This window comes from Anolis carolinensis, chromosome 2, assembly GCF_035594765.1.
Source record: "Anolis carolinensis isolate JA03-04 chromosome 2, rAnoCar3.1.pri, whole genome shotgun sequence".
Lineage (NCBI taxonomy): Eukaryota > Metazoa > Chordata > Lepidosauria > Squamata > Dactyloidae > Anolis > Anolis carolinensis.
The window spans coordinates 292,240,903-292,265,912 of record NC_085842.1 but is presented as its reverse complement, the minus strand read 5'-3'; the positions used below and the strand labels follow the sequence as shown (position 1 = coordinate 292,265,912).

General features: G+C 41.0%; 2 protein-coding genes across 5 annotated transcripts in view; one reads left to right on the top strand and one right to left on the bottom strand.

Moving 5' to 3' along the window:
* Window positions 1–7,216: 7,216 nt before the first annotated feature.
* cenpk (centromere protein K) overlaps window positions 7,217–25,010 on the bottom strand; it is a 26,353-nt gene continuing 8,559 nt past the window's right edge. For 3 of the 4 annotated variants that reach the window (XM_062972377.1, XM_062972380.1, XM_062972378.1), the window contains 9 exons: window positions 20,629–20,754; window positions 19,884–19,940; window positions 17,755–17,827; window positions 14,754–14,800; window positions 12,839–12,921; window positions 12,635–12,733; window positions 9,581–9,713; window positions 7,875–7,922; window positions 7,217–7,666 (listed from right to left, as the gene is read on the bottom strand). In XM_062972377.1, the coding sequence (XP_062828447.1) occupies window positions 7,508–7,666; window positions 7,875–7,922; window positions 9,581–9,713; window positions 12,635–12,733; window positions 12,839–12,921; window positions 14,754–14,800; window positions 17,755–17,827; window positions 19,884–19,940; window positions 20,629–20,754 (825 nt within the window). In that variant the 3' untranslated portion in view covers window positions 7,217–7,507. Of the gene's footprint in view, window positions 7,667–7,874; window positions 7,923–9,580; window positions 9,714–12,634; window positions 12,734–12,838; window positions 12,922–14,753; window positions 14,801–17,754; window positions 17,828–19,883; window positions 19,941–20,628; window positions 20,755–22,761; window positions 22,912–25,010 lie in introns of those variants that run through there. The other variant, XM_003216308.4, reaches the window with a different exon arrangement.
* The window catches only part of ppwd1 (peptidylprolyl isomerase domain and WD repeat containing 1), a 16,812-nt gene continuing 14,725 nt past the window's right edge, over window positions 22,924–25,010 (top strand). Inside the window, exon 1 of the mRNA XM_003216290.3 lies at window positions 22,924–23,141. Within this exon, the coding sequence (XP_003216338.1) occupies window positions 22,955–23,141 (187 nt within the window). The 5' untranslated portion in view covers window positions 22,924–22,954. The remainder of the gene's footprint in view (window positions 23,142–25,010) is intronic.

Below are 25,010 nucleotides of genomic sequence, written 5' to 3'. Positions count from 1 at the left end.
AGTATTGGAATGGCGGGCGCCAACCAACAAGAAAGAGGTGCAACGTTTCTTGGGGTTCGTGAACTACTACCGCAAGTTCATTCCAGACTTTGCCCGCTGGTCTGACCCAATCACCAGCTGCATCCGTGGAAAACAGCCTTTCTGCTGGACGGAGCAAGCAGAGAAAGGGTTCCAGCAACTAAAGAAATTATTCACGTCCCAGCCAATTCTACAGCACCCTGATCCTAAAACCCCTTTTGTTGTGCAGGCTGACGCCTCCGATGTGGCAATTGGGGCTGTACTCTTGCAACCAGTGGGAGAACATCTTCATCCTTGTGCCTTTTACTCCCGTCAACTAACAGCACCAGAGAGAAATTACACTATTTGGGAGAAGGAACTTTTGGCCATAAAAGCAGCCTTTGAAAATTGGAGACATTGGTTAGAAGGGGCCAAATTTCCCATTGAGGTCCATACTGATCATCAAAATTTAGAGCATCTAAGAACTGCCCGCAAGTTAAATCAGAGGCAGCAGCGCTGGGCTTTATTCTTTGAGCGTTTTGACTTCCAGATCCATTATGTAACCCCAGCTCAGACCAAGCAAGCAGATGCTCTATCACGGAAACCAGAGTATGCTGCAGGGCGCAGAGAGACCTTTGAATCCCAATTGCTGCAGCCCGGGAACTTTGCCACGCTCACAGTGGGAAACACCAAATCCACTCCAATTGAACCAACTCCCTCTACTCCAGGACCCCTTTGTGCTCAAGAAATTAGAGCCAGTCAACAAGCAGACGCCTGGGCTCAAGATCAAATTCGCCAAGGACTACATTTCCCTTTCTCTCTTAAGGATGGACTATTATGCTACAGAAATCATGTCTACATCCCTCCAGGACCAGGCAGAGAAAAGGCTCTTCGCCTGTGTCATGACTGCAAGCCAGCAGGACATTTTGGACTATTTAAAACCATGCATTTGATCCTACGAGATTTTTGGTGGCCTAAAATCCGCAAGGATGTGGAAAAATATGTCAATACCTGCCCGGTATGCCAGCGTTCCAAGACAAGAAGGGAGAAGCCCTCAGGGCTACTGCATCCCCTTCCTACTCCATCTCGTCCATGGGAGATAATTTCTGCGGATTTTATCACTGATCTACCACCTTCCCTTGGATTCACCACGATCCTAGTGGTGGTGGACCTTTTTACCAAATTGGCCCATTTCATTCCCTGCGAAGGCCTCCCCACGGCCAAAGAGACTGCAGATTTATTCCTTCAGCATGTTTTCAGACTACATGGATTGCCCAAGAGTTTAGTCACAGACCGTGGATCTCAATTCACCTCTCGTTTCTGGAAGGCACTACAAAAACTATTGGGCATAGACTCTCGTTTATCTTCAGCTCACCATCCTCAAACGGATGGGCAAACTGAGCGCACCAATGCCACTTTGGAACAATACCTTCGCTGTTATGTAAACTATCAGCAGGACAATTGGGCTTCCCTGTTATCTCTGTCAGAGTTTGCCTACAACAATGGTGTCCAGGCTTCAACTAAGGAAACCCCGTTCTTTGCAAACTACGGCTTCCATCCACGTTTCTTTCCCCCTGTCTTTGAAACCTCAGAAGTCCCCGCAGCGGAGGACTGGCTACAAGAACTCACAGCGGTGCAACAACTATTGCTCCAGCAACTGGACCAAGCCAAGGAGAACTACAAACGCCACGCTGACAGTCATCGCCAGCCGGGCCCCGAGATCAAGGTAGGAGATCGGGTTCTTTTGTCCACTCGCTTTTTGCCCTCCCACCGTCCCTGCCGGAAGCTAGATGCCCGTTTCATTGGTCCCTATCCAGTGGTGGCGCAACTTAACCCCGTGACTTTCAAACTTCAACTTCCGCGCTCTATGCGCATTCATCCAGTGTTTCATCGCTCCCTGCTCCTTCCGGCGGATGGTGTGCGCCCCGATGCAGACCGGCCGGCCCCCACTCCTGTTTTGGTGGACGGGGAGGAGGAATTCGAGGTTCAGGACATTTTGGATTCTCGCTTCCACCGCCGCCGCCTTCAGTATCTCATTGACTGGGTGGGTTTTGGCCCCGAAGAACGCTCTTGGGAAGACGCTTCCACAGTCCATGCCCCTGATTTAGCCCGCCACTTCCATCAGGCCTACCCTGCCAAGCCGCGGCCCCGCACCTCGGGAAGAGAGCCCATTTCTGAGGGGGGCCTTGAGGAGGGGGATAGTGTGATGACTTATGGGCCATGTAGTCCCGTTCCTAGTACTGTTGTGACAGATGAAGAGGAAAACTTGGGTTTCCCACCGTTTCTACCAGATTTGGAGCCCTTGCAGCTGCAGGATGTTTGCCCACAAGAAGTCAGACAAACAAGCCTTGAGGAGAAATCTCCCCCATTTTCTCGCCGTCTTTATTATAATCAAGATAGACACGCGCGGGAGGCGACTCGCCGAAGCGCCCGGATAGCTGCCAGACAATTAGATGATTAAGTCTATTTCCCTTGGGAAAGTTTAAGGAGTCCTGCATCTGGACAGTATAGGTTTCGGTTCTTGTTCCCCAGAGGAAGTGTGCTTTGGCGGGAAAACAAGATCCTATATAGATGCTTGGCCACAAAGGATTCCTTGCGGAGTCAATTCGTCAGCTTCGGGAGTAGATTGTGTGTGGACTACGCTACTCCAGTTTCCAGGACCTTGCTCTCGTTCCAGCCCTGCCTTGTTCCACGGACTTCGCCACGGATTTCGCCACGGACCCTGTTCTTGCTCCTCGCTTCTTGTTGCCTTGAATCAAGCCTTATTTGCCAAGAATCTAGTTTGCTTCCCAGCCTTGCATCAAGCTCCATGGACTAAAGGACCTTGTCATTTCCCCTCACTTTGCTTGGCAAAGTGTGTGTTTCGGTTATTGGATTACAACTTTGGACTTTAATATCTCATATTGGACATTGTTTTCCTGGACTATATTTGACCTTTCCTGAAAGGTCTACTTCTGAACTATATTCTACACTTGTTTTTATTAACTTTATATATTTCCTCAATAAAGATATTAGATAGATTCTGGCCTCTGTGTATGGTTATTGGTGCTCTGCAGCCTGGGTCCTGACAGGAAAGGAGAATTTAGCTTAATATTAGGAGAGACATCTTAATAGTGACAGCTGTTTAGCAAGTAACCACCCTGCCTTAAGAAGATGTAGGCTCTCCTTTGAAGATCATCTCCAACATCCTGTTCATCACTAATGTTACTCTAATGATGTCGTCATTTTCAAAATACTGGCTATTACCGTATATACTCGAGTATAAGCCGACCCTAATATAAGCCGAGGCACCTAATTTTACCACAAAAAACGGGAAACGTATTGACTCGAGTATAAGCTGAGGGTGGAAAATGCAGCAGCTACAGGTAAATTTCAAAATGAAAATAGATCCCAATGTAATTATTTTGAGGCATCAGTAGGTTAAAGGTTTTTGAATATTTACCGTATTTCAAAGAAAAACAGTAAACTAGCTCTGTAAGTGGAAAAGTAGGGTCAACAAAAACAATATTGTATTAACAATAACTTAATAATAATAGGGTCTCACTTATCCAACATTCGCTTATCCAACGTTATGGATTATCCAATGCAATTTGCATCCACAGCTGTTTCTCCAGGTAGCAAGGATTGAACTTTTTATGGATTTATTTTCTGACAATGTTGCTACTGTAAGTTTATTTTATGCAATTCTATCTTTATTTGTAGTGAATTTGTTAGTAGCCAATGTTTTTGTAGTCAATGTTTTCAATATATTGCGATGTTTTGGTGCTAAATTCATACAGTAATTACTACATAACGTTATCATGTTTTGGACTGCTTTTTCTGTTGATTTGTTGTAAAACATGATGTTTTCAGTGCTTAATTTGTAAAATCATAACGTAATTTGATGTTTAATAGGCTTTTCCTTAATCCCTCCTTATTATCCAACATTTTCGCTTATCCAATGTTCTGCTGGCCCATTTATGTTGGATAAGTGAGACTCTACTGTAATAATATTTTTTCGTGTCAGGAGCAACCTGAGTCGCTTCTAGTGTGAGAGAATTGGCCGTCTGCAAGGACGTTGCCCAGGGGACGCCCGGATGTTTTTGTTTTTACCATCCTTATGGGAGGCTTCTCTCATGTCCCCACATGGAGCTGGAGCTGATAGAGGGAGCTCATCCGCGCTCTCACTGGGTGGGATTCGAACCTGGCAGCTTTCAGTTCAGCAACCCAATCTTCAAGTCACAAGGCTTTAACCCACTACGCCATCGGGAGCTCCTAATAATAATAATAATAATAATAATAAATACTTCATTTGTATCCTGCCCTATCTCCCCATGGGGACTCAGGCCAGCTTCCAACATAGTAACAGGTAAACATTCAATACCTACATAAACAATGCAGAGCTAGATATAGATCTATAATTATATATACTAATTTCACATATGCATTTCCCCCTGCAATTTTTGCAAATCCTCTCTATATATGTGCATTTCCCTCCTGCAATATTTTTAAGCCCTATATATCTATATTCATATATATCTATCTAGACATCTCTCTGTATATAGATAATTATATCTGTATAGGATTTGCAAAGACTTGCAAACATGTGAGGCGGAAATTCATATATAAAATAATGTATACACATAGATACAGATATACAGGTACATGGAAATCTCTAGATATCTATATGTATATAGGATTTGCAAAGACTTGCAAACATATGAGGGGGAAATTCATATATAAAATTAATGTAGATAGATAAATACAAATATAAAGGTACATAGGGATTGCAAAGGCTTGCAGGGGGAAATGCTTATGTATCTATAGCAAAGATTAATAAATATTTCAGGGGAAAATGCTTTTATAAGATTAATGGGCATATATATATTCTTCTTCCTGACTTGCAAGGGCTTCTTTCCCTTTTCAAAACATTCCCTTGGTTAAGAGCGAGGGAGGCTTTGAAAGAGTAAACACTAATAAGGAAGGGTAAGATGAGAGATAAATATATCTTATATTGCAAGCAATGGCCTCCAAGCTCCGCTGCCGGCTTGACCTTGACCCGATTATAAGCCGGGTGAGGCTTTTTCAGCTCATAAAAAGGGCTGAAAACTCAGCTTATCTTCAAGTATATACGGTATATCTAAAAACCTAAATAACTTAGGCTCAAGAACTCCTGGGGATCATCAGATTCTTCTCTCCTAAGATCTCCTGAGGATGTTTTTCTCCATATTCCAGTAATGGCCAATGCACTGCTTGATATCTGAAAGCACGATATCTTCATATCCTTCTTAAAATTAGGAAATTCCTTACCTTGAGACATACGTTTGTCTCCCCTTTTCCATTTTCTTCTTCTGACCTGAGGTTTTCCTTTGAAAAAAATTAGCAAGTGTTTTGACCTGCTGGTTGAGGATTCTTTGGGATTCTCCCCAGGGATTTTTTTTATTGCAGTTGTCTGGTTTTATTATTTTTGTTGTTGCTGTTTGATTAAGCTTTGCCTAAATGCTGTAAATATAGGAGGGCAGAATAAAAGTAGTTTCAATAATAATCAAGCAGCAAATGTTGCTTACTAATTAGGATAGGAGGTTTCTATTCATTTCCCCCTTGTGTATAGAAGAAAGTAGAACATCTTCATACCAGTGTTGAAATATCAGCCCTAGTGTATTTTTCAAGGGGAAATGGAGTTGGAATAAGCTCTGAAACTGAGCAGGAAAGTAAACAGACAACGAGCAACAACATTGGAAAATGATTTATCAAGCCCTAGCATTGTTTTCAGTCCAACCTACTCATCGCACTGTTCGAGACACATAGTTTATTTCAAGCATCAGTATTTTATAGAATTTAAGAGGAATGCAGATAAAGAGTGCACAAACAATTTCTAATGCATATGTGGTAATCCTTATCTGAGGTCTATGTGACCAGTACAAAATGTTTCCAGTGTTTGTTTATTGTTTACAAGGATATTCTTAGGGTCTGGCACTGTTTGTAACCATAACTTCTGGTTTTTGGCCCTGGGTACATAATACTGTAGTTACAGCATTTCTAGCATAACACAAATAACAGAGCAAATAATATAGTCTATAGGGAGATGTCATCTACAATCAAAATGGAGTTGACTGAGAATATCAAAATTGCCCTCATGACTCCTTGTAAGCATGCAGGAGCATTTTGGGCCAAAAATCTTTTATAAAACAATTTTCTCTTGGGACCCATGAGCCTTCAAACTCTGGCAATTGCCCTTTCTTTTTGCAAGGCCTTTGACAATGCCAAAAGTTTCTCCCACACGAACTAGCTATTGGATGCTAGTGTTAGATAGAAAACAGCAAAAATTAGATGTCATCTAAGAATTTGGAATTTAAAATTGATCTGAGAACAGGCTGGATATTTTCTGTGATTTTTAAAAATACCTCTTTCTTATAGAAGTAAGTGACATTATCTACAACACAGCATGACCACCATTATCCAGGAGGATACTTTTCTGGATGTAATGTAGAAATATAAAACTAGATAATAGTGAACATGAACGACTCCAGGTGGAAGCATACTGTAGAATCACACTGGAGGGCATAGAAAATGTCTAGATAACATGTTCTTTAATATGAGTAACTGAAACCACATTTAGGATTGTAAATGTGTTTCTGATATATTCAAAAGGGCCTATTTCTAATTATAGGTAAAGGTAAAGGTTTTCCCCTGATGTTAAGTCCAGTCGTGACCGACTCTGGGGGTTGGTGCTCATCTCCATTTCTAAGCCGAAGAGCCAGTGTTGTCCGTAGACACCTCCAAGGTCATGTGGCTGGCATGACTGCATGGAGCGCCGTTACCTTCCCGCATGTTTTTGAACTGCTAGGTTGGCAGGAGCTGGGGCTAACAGCAGGCGCTCATTCTGCTCCCGGGATTTGAACCTGGGACCTTTCGGTCTGCAAGTTCAGCAGCTCAGCGTTTTAACACACTGCGCCACCACCAGGGGCCCTTATTTCTAATTATATGGTCATAATAAAGCTTACCAATCCGCAGGACTACAGAGGGACAGAATAATAGCAAATATCCTCAACCCTTGTCTCAGTTTCCTTTGTCTCTCTTTTCCAGATGTGTGTCAACATAATGCCTTAATTATTTTGAAGCGAAAAATTCTATTATTTTCTCATCGTATAATCCCAGGAAGATGTATTGTTTATTTTTATGCTGATGATATAATCAGAGAGTTCATGGTAGCAAAATTGGTTGGAAAACTACAGCCAAATAAACTTAAAATGGTCATTTAATCAGAACTGATCTTATTTTAACAATCTGAACAGCTTTTAGAATACAAGCATTATTTGCTAATAATTATTTTTAAAATAACATTAGAAGCATTTTTTACACTCACACTAACATACGTTTTGTAGTTTATATTTTACAAACACAGCGTTAAGAACTATCATGAAAGATACAAATCATTAACTAATATTTTCTGAGGCAAAATAATGTTTATACCCCTTATTGTTCATTTTATTTTACTGATTAAGCGATGGCTTAATCTTAATACATCTCACTAATTGTCAAAGTTTTCTAGCCGTATTCGGTCAGGATCTTCTGGATGTCTTAATGCAGTCCCATATCGCAGAAGAAGTTCAACATAAGGTGGCCAAAATGAAGCATTGATTGTTATATATGGATCATGAGGTGCTATTACATGTTTTTCTATAAGATTCTGGAAATAAGAACAAATTCAGATTAGATTTCCCATAGTTGGCCTGAAACTTCAGTAAATATAGTAAGAACTTACAAAAAATCAGAATACAATTGAAAAAAAATTGATACAAATAACTCCAAGCCACTAATTCCTTGCATACTTATTTTGCTGGCTATTAATATCAGCCTTTAACTATAGCAAACACAAAACAAACAAGTCTCTTTACCTCTAAAATTTCATGTAATGTTGTTAGCTGTACCTCTGGCTCTGAACGCTACAAGAAGCAAAAAGACAATTTCATACTTAAGACATTCATATTTACAAAGAAAAATAGTTTTATAGAGAACTGAAAATTCATACATACTTTGAATAATTTCAGGCATGTAAAAGCTATGTATGTGTGAGGATATGGCTAGGAATACACTTTCATTTTCATACCATTTAAAACTTTACAATAGGGATAGACGACATCCTCACTCAAATGAATTTCTCATTTACACTCATGGTTCACAAGCCCCCGAGTCCCAAATGGAGCTGTCTGTTTATATGCTAAGATCTTCATGGTTTGGGAAATTCTAATAGAGAATATTAGAAAACACAAAGACCTCAATCCAATGTATGTGATCCATGTAGATTTTTGCATACAAAGTTTGCATTTTCAAGCTCTTAGTATTTCAACTGTCATTTTTATGTAATAAGGTTTTAACAAGAATGGACATGGGAGATAATCTGAAAATGTATGGCTGCTCTAGTCTGAGTTAACAGAAAAGTAGACAAACAGTCAGTGTTCTTTTAAAAACACTAATATTTAAACTATTTTTAAATTGTACTTGTATTTAATATTTTGAATTTATGCTTAGCTTAAACTGTCAAAATAAAATATACATCTACATGTACATTTCCAACATTTTCACAGAAGTTATAGCTTTCTAAGGAAGATGGTATCTCTTAAAAAGGCAAATATCCAAATGGGTGAGATAGATTTTTACCATTTACTTTCAGCAGTGATGATTTTCACCCTCTCTTAAGAGGTAGAGAAATAAAACATGCTAAAGACATCTCAAGTATCTGAATCTGCGGGTATTTAAATCTGAAAGAACTTTCAATGTGGTTTTTAAGACTGAGAATATGGATGTCCCTCGGAATTATGTTAAAGGTGGCCACCAGGAGGCATCGTAGGTACTCTATTCTCAACTGTATTTGAAAAAGAAAAAGTTCTGTAGGGTCGGTTTGCTGCCTGAAATGGTTTCCTGCAAGAAGACTACGCACATGCACCACTTCTCATAGCCTGCAAAATGGAAAGGCTGGTAGCACAGCAGGGAGAAGTAGAATACGCTGAAAATAAGGAAGTTCAAGAACAGATGGGCAGCTGGACATTATGCAAGAGAAGAAGGCTCAGAAACTGAACTTGTTCTTAGAAATAGTGTGCTTCTGACAAGACAAGTACTTGATAGGTGAATCTAGGATGAATGTGGGCCAAACCATTTGGATTGCAATGCTGGTGTGTTTAGAGCATTTTCATCTCCAGCTTTAGTTATCATCTAAAGCACTGCTTCTTAAACTATGGGTTCCCTTACCGCAGTGCTGGGGTCTCAGGAAATTTGGCATCAGTAAAAGTGTTGCCACCTAGTAGCGCTTTTCAAACATTTTTATGAACCTGTTAGCAACAACATGTAGTGTTTACAATGGACTCTGCAGAAAATGTTTCAGCTATACTCCATAAAAAGGAAAATCAGCCTGTTTAGCAGGCCTCGTACATGCTAATTTATTATCAGTAAATGTTTAGTTTTTAACCTATTTTATATGCCTATATACCTGGGGTCATGTAAACATTTCCTGGGCAGAAAGGAATCACAAGTGGAAAAAGTTTAAGAAGCTCTGATCTAAAGAAAAAGCGTTCTTGATTTAATATGAAAATACAAATGACCATACTCTCTTCTTTCTTGTAGTTTCACATTTCTCAGGGATAGGGAAATGTTCTTCAAGGAACTCTCCCAGGGCCGTCAGCATCTTATCCTTACAAGCTGTAACTGTCAGTGTTTTGGTTTCCAATTCTTGAAATACTCTAAAACAAAAACCAAAATTTAAATTAGCATTCTAACACAATTTTTGTGACCTCATGGACCTGTTGGCCGTCGCCACCCCCAACTCCTTCAAGGTGAAGCCAGTCCCTTCAGGGATTCCATCCATCAATCTTGGTTGGCCCCTCTTCCCTTTTCTTTCCATTTTCCACAGCATCATTCTCTTCTTCAAGTTGTCCTGTGTTCTCATTATGTAATCAAAGTATTTCATATTTGCCTTTAATTTACTTCCCTCCAGTGAGCATTTATTGCTAACACCACAGTGATAGTAAAGTACCATATTTACTCGAATCTAGTGTGCTATCGAATCTAATGCGCGCCTCAATTTTCAAAACCCTGAAACCAAAAAAGGTATTTGCTGGAGAATGTAATGCACTGCGGCAAAAAGGACACTCATTATCATTTGGCCCAAAAAAAGGTCTACGTTTGAGTGGCCGCCTGCTTAGAATTCTTTCTTTAAAATTAAAAAAGTGTTAAGATCCCCAAATTTTCCAGCAATGGAAAGTAACCTCTTATGGTTGCCTCTTACGGTGCCATTAAAATATAGATGGAAAGGAGGACTTGATATTTCTTTTAACTGAGAAATCACCGGGGGGGGGGGGGGAGGGGGGGGGGAAGGCACACAAATAGGTTTACTGGAAAACCTTGTTTATTTCCTTCCCTTCTCTCTTCCATGCTTCCCTCTCTCTTCCTTTTCTTTTTTCCATTTGTCCCTTCTATCTTCATCCATCTCCCTCTCTTCCTTTTCCCCCCTTTTTATCCTCTTTCCTATCCCTCCTTCTTTCTTCCTTTTCTCCACTTACTGTCTTCTATCCTCATCATTCACCCCTCCCTCTTCCTTTTTCTTTCCTTCCTATCTCTTTCCTATCCATTCCATCTGTCTGTTGCACCCCAGACCTGAAGCCACCTATGACCAGAGCATCACACAGGAATCCAAAGAAAAGGCAAACAGTTTATTGCAAAAATTACACGAACATATACAGCCAAAGCAGAAATAAAGGAAGAAGATATAAATTCCAAAAAGTCACAAGCAAATGTCTCTTGCGAATCCAAAGCAAGAAAGTTCAAGAATAATCCAAAAACCAAAAGCCACTTCAGTCAGTAGGCAAAACTTGAACAAGAATACACAGCATGAACAGAGGAAAATTTGAATCCCAAAGCCAGGACAAGAACTTGAGAACCCAGACCAGACTGTAAAAGCCATGCTGCCTGAACTGAAGAGCAAGGAACCCGTAGCTACTAATTTATAGACACTAAAGCATTGAGACTCCCCTAGAACTTTTGCTTCGGAGGCGTGCTGACCTACGAACCAGGTGAGCCTCCTTGCTTAGTGTCACCAGGTGTGTTCTCATGAGAATCTGTTATCCCTTTGTCTTCACTAGGCTCCTTATCTGGAGAGGAGGATTCTTCCCGAGAACGCCTTCAAGGCCTGGAGGATCAGAGGCAATTAGATTCTCAGGCCATGTCTTTGTCTAAAACAGTTTCAGTTTCTGCCTCTACATGAGATTGAATCCCAGGAAAACCCACAATCCCACCTGGCACAAACTCTTTAGTGATCCCATCATCCTGCTGCGACTGCTGCTGAGCTACAACACCCTCCTCTCTTCCTTTTCTTCCCTTGCCTTATTTCCTTCTCATCCCTTTTTCTTATCCTCTCACGTTTTCTTCTTTTCCTTCCTTCCTTCCTTCTTCCTTCCTTCCTTCCCCCCTCCCTCCTTTCCTTTTCTTCCATCCTCTTTTCTTACTTTCTTTGTAGCCTCCATCTATCCTTTCCTTTCCTCCTTCTCTCCTTTGTTCTTTTTCTTCCATTGTTCCTCCTTCCAATTTCTCCTTTCCATCCAGGGAAGGAAAGGAACAAGGTTTTCCAGTAGACCTATTTGTGTGCCCCCCCCCCCCCGTAATTTCTCAGTTAAAAGAAATACCAAGTCCTCCTTTCTATCTACATTTTAATGGCACAGTAAGAGGCAACTGGGTATTTCATTTTGAGCAGAGTAAACAAAAGGAATATAAGCAGCGATGATTGAACTGGTAAAAAGATTTAAGGGGGGAGGCAGGCGGGTGCACACACAGAAGATGCAATGGAAGTGCACGCCAGCCTCCCTGCCTGCGCCTCCTCCACCTCCCCCGCTCCCAGGGCAGTCCCCTCAGACTCCACTCACTTACCAGACCCAAAGCTGTCTCCTTCTGCTCCTGGTGAGGCTCCCTCCTTGCACAGAGTCTCAACTAGGCCCTGACGGGCACCATCCCCACCTACCTATGCTGCCCCAGGAAGGTGAAGGTGGTGCAGAGCCAGTGGGGGCAGCCCAGGCTCTGGTGAAGCCAGTGGGAATAGCCCTGGCTCTATCGAGGCAACAGCCCCAGCGAGTGATGGAGGAGGTGGCAAAGGCAGTTGCAACTTGGGGCAAACAGGGAGGCCGGTGCACGCTCCCACTGCCTCTCCTGTGTGCATGTCCATCCACACTTTATCATACATCATACTACGCAAATGTAATGTGCACTCCAATTTTGGTGTGACGGTTTAGCCAAAAAAGGTGGACATTAAATTCGCGTAAATACGGTAAATTAATTAACGTTAAACTAACTGGCAACTAGCACTACCAAATCAGCTAGCAAACAAAAGCTAAATTTAATAGTGCAAATTATTCTTCATATAATTCCCAATTATGCATTTTTTTTCCTTAAGAAATTTGAAGAATATGTCACTGATGGAACTATTTTTGCCAGTGGAATTAGAAGAAGGATAATTTCCACCCGAAGCACCCATTGAACCCTTGAAAGCTTCAGTAGAGCGCTGGGACTCTTTCTGAGCAGATTTTTAGGCAGCTCTGGAGGACTGTAAGGGCACAAAGGATAAAGAGTATACTGCTAGATGTGTACTAGACATAAGACACAATTGTCTACCTACCTTTTCTCAGAAAGGTTTACAATTTCATTGCTGAGTTCTTCCTCAATTTGATTGAGATCGTCTATTAATCGTTGATGTTCTTCCAACCACTGTTGTTCCCTTTTAACACAGACATCAGAAAAACAGACAAAGCAGCTAAACTTTTTTTTGTATAACACCAATTGAATGGTTCAAAATGAACACTGGGTCCGATACAACGCATACCTTAGCAAGTTTTGCTTCAGGTTTTTATTCCTTGCCTGAACTGATGATAGCACCATCTCAAGTTCCTGGTCTAATTTCTGCAACTAAAAAAATTTTTTGTTTAAGAAACAATTGTTGTGAATATGCTATCAAACTCAATATAAGACAGTGCTTGATGTATTTATATATCCAGGCATAGGCAAACTTTGGCCCTCCAGGTGTTTTGGACTCCAACTTCCACAATTCCTACTGGTTGTTAGAACTTGTGGGAGTTGAAGTCCAAAACACCTGGAGGGCCAAGGTTTGTCCATGCCTAGTATATACGTAAATTTATGTGAATGCTACAGTATTGGGAGGTTTAAATATGAGCAAAAGCCAATAGATAGCCATCTATGTTCGTTGTACACTAACCAGGAGGTCCCTCCAGTTGGTGGCCACAGCAGTGGAATAGGAAGGGGTCCACAGATGTTAGCAGAACAGTCTATTTCATATAAATAACCATCCATATGGTTTTTGTATAATGTTATAATTCTAGATTAATGTTTACCCAAGAATAAAATAAATATGTATACACACATAAATATGTATACACATGTATTATAAAAATTGAAATTTTCAGCGAAGCTGTCTAGAAAACAGAAATGTCAAAGAAATAGGATTTTGAATGTATGATATTTTCTCAAAGTAAAGACTGTGGGATCTTATCTTGCTGTAACAAAGTAGCAGACCAGCTCCACTTTCACTTCTAATCAGTAAAAGAAAACTGTTGGAATATAACAACATCCAGAGAAAGACAAATAAAGTTTTAAAAAAATAAAATAAAATAAAAACCTTTCTAATGTAAATGTGACTTCATTTACTAGCTACATTATAATTATTTATTTTACTAGAGTAACCACAGGAATCTTCACAGGTAATGTTGTATAGTATTTCTTTGACCACTATGTTAAAATCCTACCACAAACACATTCTAGGTTTGCTTGTTAGGCCCAGATTTGGAAGAACTCAGAAGTAATATTTGCAGATGCTATTTCCATAACATGTTGGGCTTTAAAACACATCTGATTTATAATACCTTCAAGGAAGTTAGGCAGACCTAAACTCCATCAAGCTAAATGCAATCTACCACAAATTCAGAGGTCAAAATATTTTTGCAAAAAAACAAACAAAAAAACAAAACAAAAAAACAAATGCCCGAAGTCTATTGGCAGCACTATTGTCCATTCCTTTACATGGGAGAGGATCACCTTTTCTAGGGTAGAAGTAAGATGCAAAATTACCTCAAATGCAGAGAAATGGCAAAAAGAACATGCCATGGGGTATTTGCATGGAATTACTGCCCATTTGGGGGCAAAAACATTTTTGGAGTCCCAATTTATATAGGAGATAGGGTCAAAAAAGAGGAGGAATGACAACCCCTTGGCTGCTCCACCATATGCTGTAAATGATGTTTTCCAGGGCATAATACTATTTCAGAGACACTGTTAGCTTTTATACTCTGTAGAGCAAGCTTCCCTAATCTAGTGTCCTCCAGATGTGCTGGCACGCAACTGTCATGACTCCCAGCCAACACATCTGGAGAACATTGGGTTGAGAAAAGGATCAATGTATCAACATTCCTGTTATTACACCCCAACAGTTCTATAAATTAAAACTAATGTGTCACTAGTAAAAGATGCAGAACGCATCAATTGCTTCCTAAGACAAAGATGTTGACTATGTAAAATTCTAGATGTTGCTGCTCCAACTCCCACTATCCTTCACATTTGCTTATGAAAGCCAGATCTGCCTGCAGCTGCATTCCAACATAATCAAGATAGTTGCACATTCCCATCCATAGGGAAGCTAGTGGGATATATGTATATTTATTCCTAAGACTGGTACGCTAAAGCGAGAATAACTAGTTAGTTATTTTAAAAACATTTAAAGGACATACCTGGTCTCTTCCTAAGGTTACCAGAACCTCTGGATTTGTAGTAATCACTGAAAAACAAAAATAACATATTTTTCAACTAAATAAGCTTATTTGCAACATGTGTCAAAATTGGGCTGAAGCAGCTATTTTCTCTCTCTTTTAGTACAGATCTTTACAACAGATATTCAGTTATAATTATGAACATTATTCATACTTATGGCTACTTATTTGAATAGACAGAGAAGGGGTAGGCTCTGTCTCCTAAAGAATTCATATGGCGTGATAGTTCACTAACCAAGTTTGAAAAGCTGCAGGGTAGAATACACTTCTCTGGGGAAATGAACCATATTCTTTTTCTCTTCTTTTTCCCTTCTGTATAGAGTGGTGGGAATGGTTAGCCAAAAACCAGATATTTTTCCCCTTCCTCTAATGCAACACTTGGAAAAAGTACAACAAACATCAGTTCTAATCATTATTTGTTGGAGGTTATAGTAGAGATGCTCTCTAGCAATAGAATCCTGGTGATTATCTGCATGGAGATAATGTCTTCTTTGTGGGATTTGGTCATTACTTTTGGAGTGAATGAACCTTTGCTACAGTGAAAATTGAGTTGAACTAATTCTCTGCATATTCATCTTCTATTGTAAATCTGTCCTCCAGATGATCTTTTTCATTAATTTCTCCTTAATACTTTGTCTTTCCTCTCCTTGAGTTACACTTAGTGGTTGCTATATCTATAATGCAAAACACTGAACTGCCAGTCAACAGTTTGGTTGTATTATTTAAAAAGGTTTCAACGAAGTAGAACAATACAACTTCAAATACAATGCAGTGAACAGAAGACAAAACATCAACAGAATAAACATGAACAATGGCTTAAAGAAATAAATTATTATGGACAGAATATAAAATTAAGACAATTCTCCCTCCCAAGACAGTCTTCACCAATGAGTGGGATGTCAATGCGCATAGGTCAAACATACATATCTGTCTAAAATGTAGACCAATTTGCTTTATTAAATTTCTGTCCCTTAAACATCTATTTTCGCTCAGGCATTTTGACTCTTGGCAAAATGTTTTATTTATACAGTGGACAATATTAATATGATAAACTTTTACATTCTTATCTAAAACTACGTCAAAATGATACACTAAATCAAATTTGCAGTTGATTTTGAGCAGTTGATTTTCAAACTAATTTTCCCAGCAAATTTATAATCACTATTTGGGACTGAGGAACTAGGCCTATATGCAAGATAGGATTGTTTGTTGAAGGATAAGAGAGATACTCTTAGAACTGAAAAAATACAGTATTTACCAAAGGACTGAAAACTATAGTCTAACAGAACAATATATCTTCCATTTAAAGTGATAGACTGTATGACAATTGCACATAACCTGTGAGGGAATATTTAGGCGTTCTTATTTTTAAAAGTATTTCAAATATCATGGCATGTTATAAGTTAGATCTGTTATTTGTGAGCAAGCTGTCTTAAAGGTGTTGCCTATTTTATTTTTGAGCAAAGATATTCTGACACTGAAAGCAATGAAATTATGAGAGCAAAAAAAGATTATGTAAATCAATGAAGGAGTCCCCGGTGGCGCAATGGGTTAAATCCTTGTGCCAGCAAGACTGATCAAAAGGTCGACAGTTTGAATCCAGGGAGCGGGGTGAGCTCCCGTCTGTCAGCTCCAACTTCCCATGTGGAGACATGAGAGAAGCCTCCCACAAGGAGGTAAAATATCTGGGCGTCCCTCGGCAATATCCTGGCAGACGGCCAATGCTCTCACACCAGAAGTGACTTGCAGTTTCTCAAGTCACTCCTGACACGAGAAAAAAAATGAAGGTATATTAGAAGCTTTGTATAAAAAGAACAATTACAGAGGAAATGACAATGATAAAATCATAAAGTTTCAATGAAAAATATAAAGGCAAAGCACGCTTACTAGAAGACAATTATGAGAAAGTGATTACATGTAAGGCTGAATGAAAACACAGCTGGATGCAGCATTTCAACAGAATTATGACTATAAGCAGAAGATTTTAATATATGAAGAAATCGACACTGGCTCAGTTCATTTCCACAGAATATACTAAATATTCTCTTGGGTGGAAGCACACATTTTCCCCCACATTTTCTATAGCATGGACACGTCTGTGAATTCTTTATGGCCTTTAGTTCAGAAAACATTCCAAAGGCACCTGATGTAAAATAATATCTCAACTCCAAGGCAGATTTAGATATTGCCAATATCTAGATGAGAATATCTGGAAAGTCAATGTATATGTATATTGTATGTCCCATTTTCTCAGTTTATCTTACAGCTTACAGATCAAAATATGTTCATGCATATTAAATACACAATGACCAAAGAGCTCCTAGAATTCCTTGACCAGAATAGCTATTTGCTATTCTAACAGAGTTTTATAGGAATTGTAGTTCAAAAAATAGCACCTCAAAGCTGTGTGTCTGCGCCTCCAAGGCACCTGTCAATGCCATGAATTTTACAGGGTTTTCTTAGGCAAGGAAATCTCAAGAGGTAGTTTTGCCAGTTCCTTTTTCTGAAATACAGCCTATAGCACCTGCTATTCTTTGTTTGTTTCCTATACAATATGCAGTACTGACCCCGCTAACTTTCAAGATCAGATAGGACCAACTGTTAATCCTGGAATTATGTTGCAATTGAACTGCTATTTTGTAGGTATTTAGAGAATGGACACAAGACTGAGGGAAAGACAAAAGGTGCCATCCCCCAAAATACATCATGCTAAAGCTCTTCTGAGATACTTTAGTATGAAGAAAATCCTGAGAATTTAGAATGAAATTTCACTAAGGAAAAAAACAAGACTACATTTTGATAGAATGAAGAAGGGCCTAAAATACAACAATGCTAAAACGAGTAAGAGCAGGGTGTCATTAATTAATATAATGATTATACATTTCACGGAAGCCTAGACATTTTGAAGACCTAAGACTTCATAGCTTTTAAGTTTAAAGTTTTATTTTCAAAAATAACTTACCTCCAGGTTCTTTCTTTTGCCATTGGTTAAATTCTGCCGTTTGAGTCTTTAAACGTTTCATTAACAATGGAAGCTGTCAAACATTCAAAACTTTTAAAACTTCATATAAAATATGTTGTTATACACAATATTTGTGTGTATCTTAAACTAAACTTTTAAAGCTGGAAAGTTTTACCAAATTCCTCTGTCTCCTAATATAATCTCAATATAAGTCAAATTCTATACTGTTACAGAACAGCACTAGCGTATAACACTGCACTGTACAATAGGCTGAGCTGTTTTTATATTTGTTTGCCTCATTGAAGCTTTGAGAACTGTGATAGAAGTATATTACATAACATCATACAATAAGAACATTGAGCCAGCCTAAATATAAATAAAGATAAGGTGAAGGTAAATAATCAGCTTGTAATAATAAGTCAAATGAAAAAATACCTGCGACCTTGTACTTAAACAGAGGGAATATATTTAGGATTGTTAGAGAAGACGAAACCTATTATGTATACTAGCTGCAGTGGCAGAATGGTTTTTTTAATTGTGTCATAAACGACTTGCAAGTTGCTCCTGGTGTGAGAGAATTGGCCATCTAAAGAGACGTTGCCTAGGGGATGCCAGATGTGTTACTGGAAGGTTTCTCTCATGTCCTCACAAGCTAGAGCTGATAGACGGAAACTTACTCCATCCCGCAGATTCGAACTGGCAACCTTCAGATCAGGAACCAAATCTTCAGGTCAGCCGTTCACAAAGCTTTAACCTATTGTGCCACTGCTGCTCCTAGTAGAATGGTTATGACTCATGGATAAAACAACACAGACCATTTACTCAACCATCTGTTAATTGTAGTGGCTACAAGGAGACTCCATGTCACTAAGAATCATGGAAAACAGCATCATTTTCATATCTGAACTTTAGGATTTTCCAGGGATATTTGGTAGGCCACAGTGGAAAAAGATAGAAGCAAATGCTAGATGAAGCTTTGATTTGATTGAAAAGGACTCTGTGGGTTTTTTAAAAATTATATCCTGTTTTTTCTCTCTTAAAAGGAACACAAAGTGGCTAACAGTATTAAAAACAATACAACGTACAATCTAAAACCTAAAACATACAAGACTCTGGATACACTTGTTTCCACTGGAAGCTACAGCTATATTGGATACATCTTTGTTGTTGCAAATTTGTTTACCTGCCATGCATTTCAAAATATGCAGGATTTAAGCCAGTGGTTCCCAAACTTGGCCTACCGCCCCCTTTCCAGAAAAATTTTTACTCAGTGCCCCCAGAAAGGGGGGCATGGCTTAGAGGGGTGGGTGTGGCTCCTGCTCAAGAGGGCGGGGCTGAGCCTCTCCCCTAGTCCAAGATGCAGGGCTTGGAGGGGGAGGGCCCACAAATGGGCGGCCAGGACAGGGATGGGCGGAGTTACGAGTTTTAGAGGCAGGGCTGAGCTTCTATCCCTGTCCTGCGGCACCTCCAAAGACACAGGGGGCGGGGCTAACGGAGGGGGGCTCAACCTCTATACCCCACCCCCATGTTCTAACAAGCACCTCAGAGGAGGTATACGGAGGCTCAGCCCTGTCTTGCGCTCTTGGAAAGAGCCCCTGCCCCTGCCCCGCCCTTTAGTCTTAAAAGGTCTCTCAGGAGGGGTATAAGGCCCAGCCCTGTCTCGGGCTCTTGGAAGGAGGCCCCGCCCCCTTCCCTAGCTCCGCCCTCTGTGTCCCAACAAGCGCCTCAGGAGAGGTATAGATTCTCAGCCCTGTTTCAGGCTCTTGGGAAAAAGCCCTCCCCTCCCCTGGCTCCGCCCCCATGTCCTAATAGGTGCCATCACCGCCCCCTGGATCGCTGCAGTGCCCACCAGGGGGTGGTAGCACCTACTTTGGGAATCACTGATTTAAGCCATCTGTTCTCAACTTGATCCCTCCAGATTTGTTAGTGTATACTTTACAACACTCCCAGCCAGTACAATTAGGGAGGCTGGTTAATGTCCATGTTACACATTTGGGATTAGATCAGGTAGACATTTAAATGCATAAATAGATGCATATCAAACAGGATTGGAAATCTATTAATCCTGACACACTATGCACAGGAAACATTTTTCCCTGATAGTTCTCAGAAGGAAATTCTAACTGTACCTTGGGATCTGAATCCGGAAGAGTTTCTGTTTCTTGAAGTGCTAATTTATTCTGACACTTAATTAAAAAGAAAAAAAAAGACAGATAAAGATATATACAGACATCCACATTATTCCTATTCCCTCTTTCATAAGCTCAGTCAACTAATCATTTCCTATTCCTTCAAAGTTAGAAACAGTGAAGACTCAATTAAACTGAGATCCCGTTCATTTGAATTGGAGAGTTAAAATCTAAACTCTCTTCCATTGAAATGAAAGCTTATAAGTGCTTCACCTTGGAAGAATCATGCATCTTCAAACAAAAACAAGTTATGTTGCACATTTCATGTTCTGGAAAATATTACTAACTTTGAGCCATTTAACAACATATCTAAGTACTCCTTTAAATTCCTCTTTGTACCTAAGCCTATCAACATCTTCTGATAGGTTTTCCATTAGTAAATTCATGCTAGCATGTATTGACAGCACAGTAAGTATAATATGGTAGATATTTTTTGTTTGGACTTACATTAATTTACTCACTACTGTTCATTTTATACAAACTCAGAGAAGGCAAGAACTTACCTTTGATGTCTTTTCAAAAATCATTTCTAATTTTATCTCTATTTTCAGCTTGCTTGGGCACATATATAAGCATAATAAATTAACTGAAGTACCTAATATCAATCTGTGCAGCTCCACTGATCACATTAACATACATTCAACTTAAAAGTATCAGTATTCAATCCCCAAAGACTGGTCTTTACCTCTTCTATCACTCTCCACATTTCTTCGCATTCTTCTATGAGTTGTTCTTTGGCATCATCCGAACTTGTTAAGGGGCTGGTGATTGTTGGAGACATATTTTGCTTGTTGTTTGCAAAATTTTCAGCCTACAGATAAGGTTTAAATTTATTGTCAACATACTTTTTCTAATGCAGCTGCAAATAACTGATGACAAGAAATATTGTTTTAAAGGAGTGGCTGTGTTCTAGCAGCATTTTCTCATTCCCACCCTGGACATTCCACAGGATTCTCTGAAGATGCCAGCCACAGATGAAACGTCAGGAGAAAATGCTGCTGGAACACAGCCATACTGTCCAACACAACACTCCAGTGATTCTGGCCGTGAAAGTCTTCAACAATATTGTTTTAAACCTTTGGTCCTCCAGTTGTTTGGAGGTTGGCTAATTGTGATTGTATTATGTTGCTTTTATTTTGTCCTTAACTTGTTTGGGCCTCTGCCCCATGTAAGCCGCCCCGAGTCCCCATGGGGAGATGGTGGCGGGGTATAAATAAAGTTTTATTATATTATTATTATTATTATTATTATTATTATTATTAATGCTCCGATTTCTGGAGGTTGAAAACCCAAACAACTGAAGGAACAAAGGCTGGGAACAAGTGCTTTAAAAAAGCATCAGTTATACCTTATTGTCATAGGTGAAGAACTCCTAAAAGAACCAAACACATCCAAGAGCCCATTTACACTAACCATTTAATGCAGTTCAAAGTTAGTTTCAAAATTAAATGGTGGCCAGATAGCAAACTCCTACCAAAGAAGGCAAAGTAAAGTCCTTAATATGCAGCAATGCTCTGTGATTTGTTTAACTGATTCCAAACTGGTCCCAGGATTTCCTGTGTAATCATCTACATGCTTGCTCCATCAATGTTTAACATTTACACAAATGACATTTACACAAATTGAACTTCATTTTGTTAGTTTCAGACTAGAGAGATGGGCAGAAACTAGCAAAATGAAGTTCAACAGGGACAAATGCAAGATACTTCACTTCGGCAGAAAAAATGGAATGCAAAAATACAGAATGGGGGACCCCTGGCTCGACAGCAGTACGTGTGAAAAAGATCTTGGGAGTCCTTGTGGACAACAAGTTAAACATGAGCCTACAATGTGATGAGGCTGCTAAAAAAGCCAACGGGATTCTGGCCTGCAGAATCCCGTTCGGGGGTGCTTTGAATGCGATTTCCTGCTTCTTGGCAGGGGGTTGGACTGGATGGCCCATGAGGTCTCTTCCAACTCTACTATTCTATGATTCTAAAATTTGACATGTCGCAGTTTAGTGAGCTGACGCAGTCGGTTAGGATCACTACTCAATACTGGGGTCACGAAAAATTTGGCAACAGAAAAGCATTTCTGAATGCCACCTATACATGTACATGAATTTGTTAGCAAAAATGTGCAGTGTCTACAGTGGACTCTGCAGAAAATACATCAGAAAGACAATAATTCTTTCTCCCACCCTGGACTTTCCAGATATATAAACCCCACTCGACTAGTTTCCAACAAACCTCACAACCTCTGAGGGTGCCTGCCATAGATGTGGGTGAAATGTCAGGAGAGAATGCTTCTGGAACATGGTCATACAGCCCGGAAAACTCACAGCAACTCGGGATTCCAGCCATGAAAGTCTTCGACCACACAACAATAATAATAATATAGATTGCACATTCCTTATTCAAAAAGTTTAGGAACAACTTTTCAACAGATGTTTAGGGTGCTTCTCCAGACATGGGCAAACTTCGGCCCTTCAGGTGTTTTGGACTACAACTCCCACAATTCCCAACAGCCTACCGGCTGTTGGGAATTGTGGGAGTTGTAGTCCAAAACACCCGAAGGGCCGAAGTTTGCCCAGGCCTGATCTAGTAGAATTAATAGTTTAATACCGTTTTCACTGCATTGGCTCCATGCTATGGAATCATGGGAGCTGCCTTTTGGCCAGGCACCAGCTGTTTTCGGCAGAGGAGGCTCCAGACCGATTCCGTAGCATTGAGCCATGGCAGTTAAAGCAGTATAAAAGTGCCTTGATTCTGCAGTTTAGAGACGCACTCAAATAAGGCGAAGGTCCCCTTCCATAAAGCGCCAACTTCGCTTCTCTTACCATGCCGCCCTTTCTTTTCCTTTTCCTTCTCTTCTCTTCCCTTCCTGGGGCTCTTCCTCGCCTCACGGAGGAGACGGAACTAGGCCGCTTCCCTCCCTTTTTTCAAAGCCGCTCTGCCTGGGTCCTGATTGGCTGCCGGAGAACTTTCTCGCGCCAGGCCTTCGCGGCGTCGCCGGAATGTGACGTAAGCAACATGGCGAACGTGGGATCGCCGAGGAAGAGACGCCACCGCGGGGAAGAAGAAGGAGAAGGAGGAAGAGAAAGAGGAGATGGACGCTCCGAGGAGGAAGAGGAGAAGGAGGACGAGGCGGAGGAGGACGAGCAGGAGCGCTGGGTGGGGCCTTTGCCCGGGGAAGCGGCGCAGGTCAAAAAGCGGAGAGGTGAGGAGCCTCCAAGGTGCATGGGCAGGCTTCGGCCTTCCCTCCGGGTGTTTTGGACTCACAGTTCCTAACAGCCGATTTAGGCGTTGACATGCTTGATGATATCCGAATAGAGGATGGGCCGGAGATGTCAATGCCTTGGTCCTTTCATTACTGGCTGCTAATTCCGGACGGATATCAGGGGGTCCAATACCATCTAAACCAGGGGTCCCCAAACTTTTAAAACGGGGGGCCAGTTCACGATCCTTCGGACCGTTGGAGGGCCGGACTATAGTTGGCCACCGAGAAATAATAACAACAACAGCAACAAAGAGACCCTTTGGGCCATTGAGTCCAATCCCCTTCTGCCTTTGTGCACCGAAAGCAAAAGCAAAGCGCCCCTGACAGATGGCCACCCAGACTCAATGTTAATAATAATAATAATTATTATTATTATAAAGAGGGTTGGAAGAGACCCCTTGGGCCATTGAGTCCAATCCCCTTCTGCCTTTGTGCACAGAAAGCAAAAGCAAAGCACCCCTGACAGATGGCCACCCAGCCTCAATGTTAATAATAACAACAACAACAATAATAATAGAATGGGGGACACCTGGCTTGACAGCAGTGTGTGCGAAAAAGACCTTGGAGTCCTCGTGGACAACAAGTTAAACATGAGCCTACAATGTGATGCGGCAGCTAAAAAAGCCAATGGGATTTTGGCCTGCATCAATAGGGGAATAGCGTCTAGATCCAGGGAAGTCATGCTCCCCCTCTATTCTGCCTTGGTCAGACCACACCTGGAATACTGTGTCCAATTTTGGGCACCGCAGATGAAGGGAGATGTTGACAAGCTGGAAAGCATCCAGAGGAGGGCGACTAAAATGATTAAGGGTCTGGAGAACAAGCCCTATGAGGAGAGGCTTAAAGAGCTGGGCATGTTTAGCCTGCAGAAGAGAAGGCTGAGAGGAGATATGATAGCCATGTACAAATACGTGAGGGGAAGTCATAGGGAGGAGGGAGCAAGCTTATTTTCTGCTGCCCTGCAGACTAGGACACGGAACAATGGCTTCAAACTACAGGAAAAGAGATTCCACCTGAACATCAGAAAGAACTTCCTCACTGTGAGGGCTGTTCGGCAGTGGAACTCTCTCCCCCAGTCTGTGGTGGAGGCTCCTTCTTTGGAAGCTTTTAAGCAGAGGCTGGATGGCCATCTGTCGGGGGTGCTTTGAATGCGATTTCCTGCTTCTTAGCGGGGGGTTGGACTAGAGGGCCCATGAGGTCTCTTCCAACTCTACTATTCTATGATTCTATGAGCCTCCAGTGGCCTAGGGAATAAAAGCCTCGTGACTTGAAGGTTGGGTTGCTGACCTGAAGGCTGCCAGGTTTGAATCCCACCCGGGGAGAGTGCAGATGAGCTCCCTCTATCAGCTCCAGCTCCATGCGGGGACATGAGAGAAACCTCCCACAAGGATGGTAAAACATCAAAACATACGGGCGTCCCCTGGGCAGCGTCCTTGCAGACGGCCAATTCTCTCACTCCAGAAGCAACTCCAGTTGCTCCTGACACGAATAATAAAAATAATAAAAAAGAGGGTTGGAAGAGACCCCTTGGGCCGTTGAGTCCAACCCCCTTCTGCCTTTGTGCACCCAAAGCACAAGCAAAGCACCCCTGACAGATGGCCACCCAGCCTCAATGTTAATAATAATAATAATAATAATAATAACAATAATAATAATAGGGTTGGAAGAGAAGAAGAGACCCCTTGGGTCATTTAGCCCAACCCCCTTCTGGCCTTGTGCCGTGGGGGCCGGATAAATGGCTTTGATGGGCCGCATCCGGCCCCTGGGCCTTAGTTTGGGGACCCCTGATCTAAACAGTATAATTTCTCC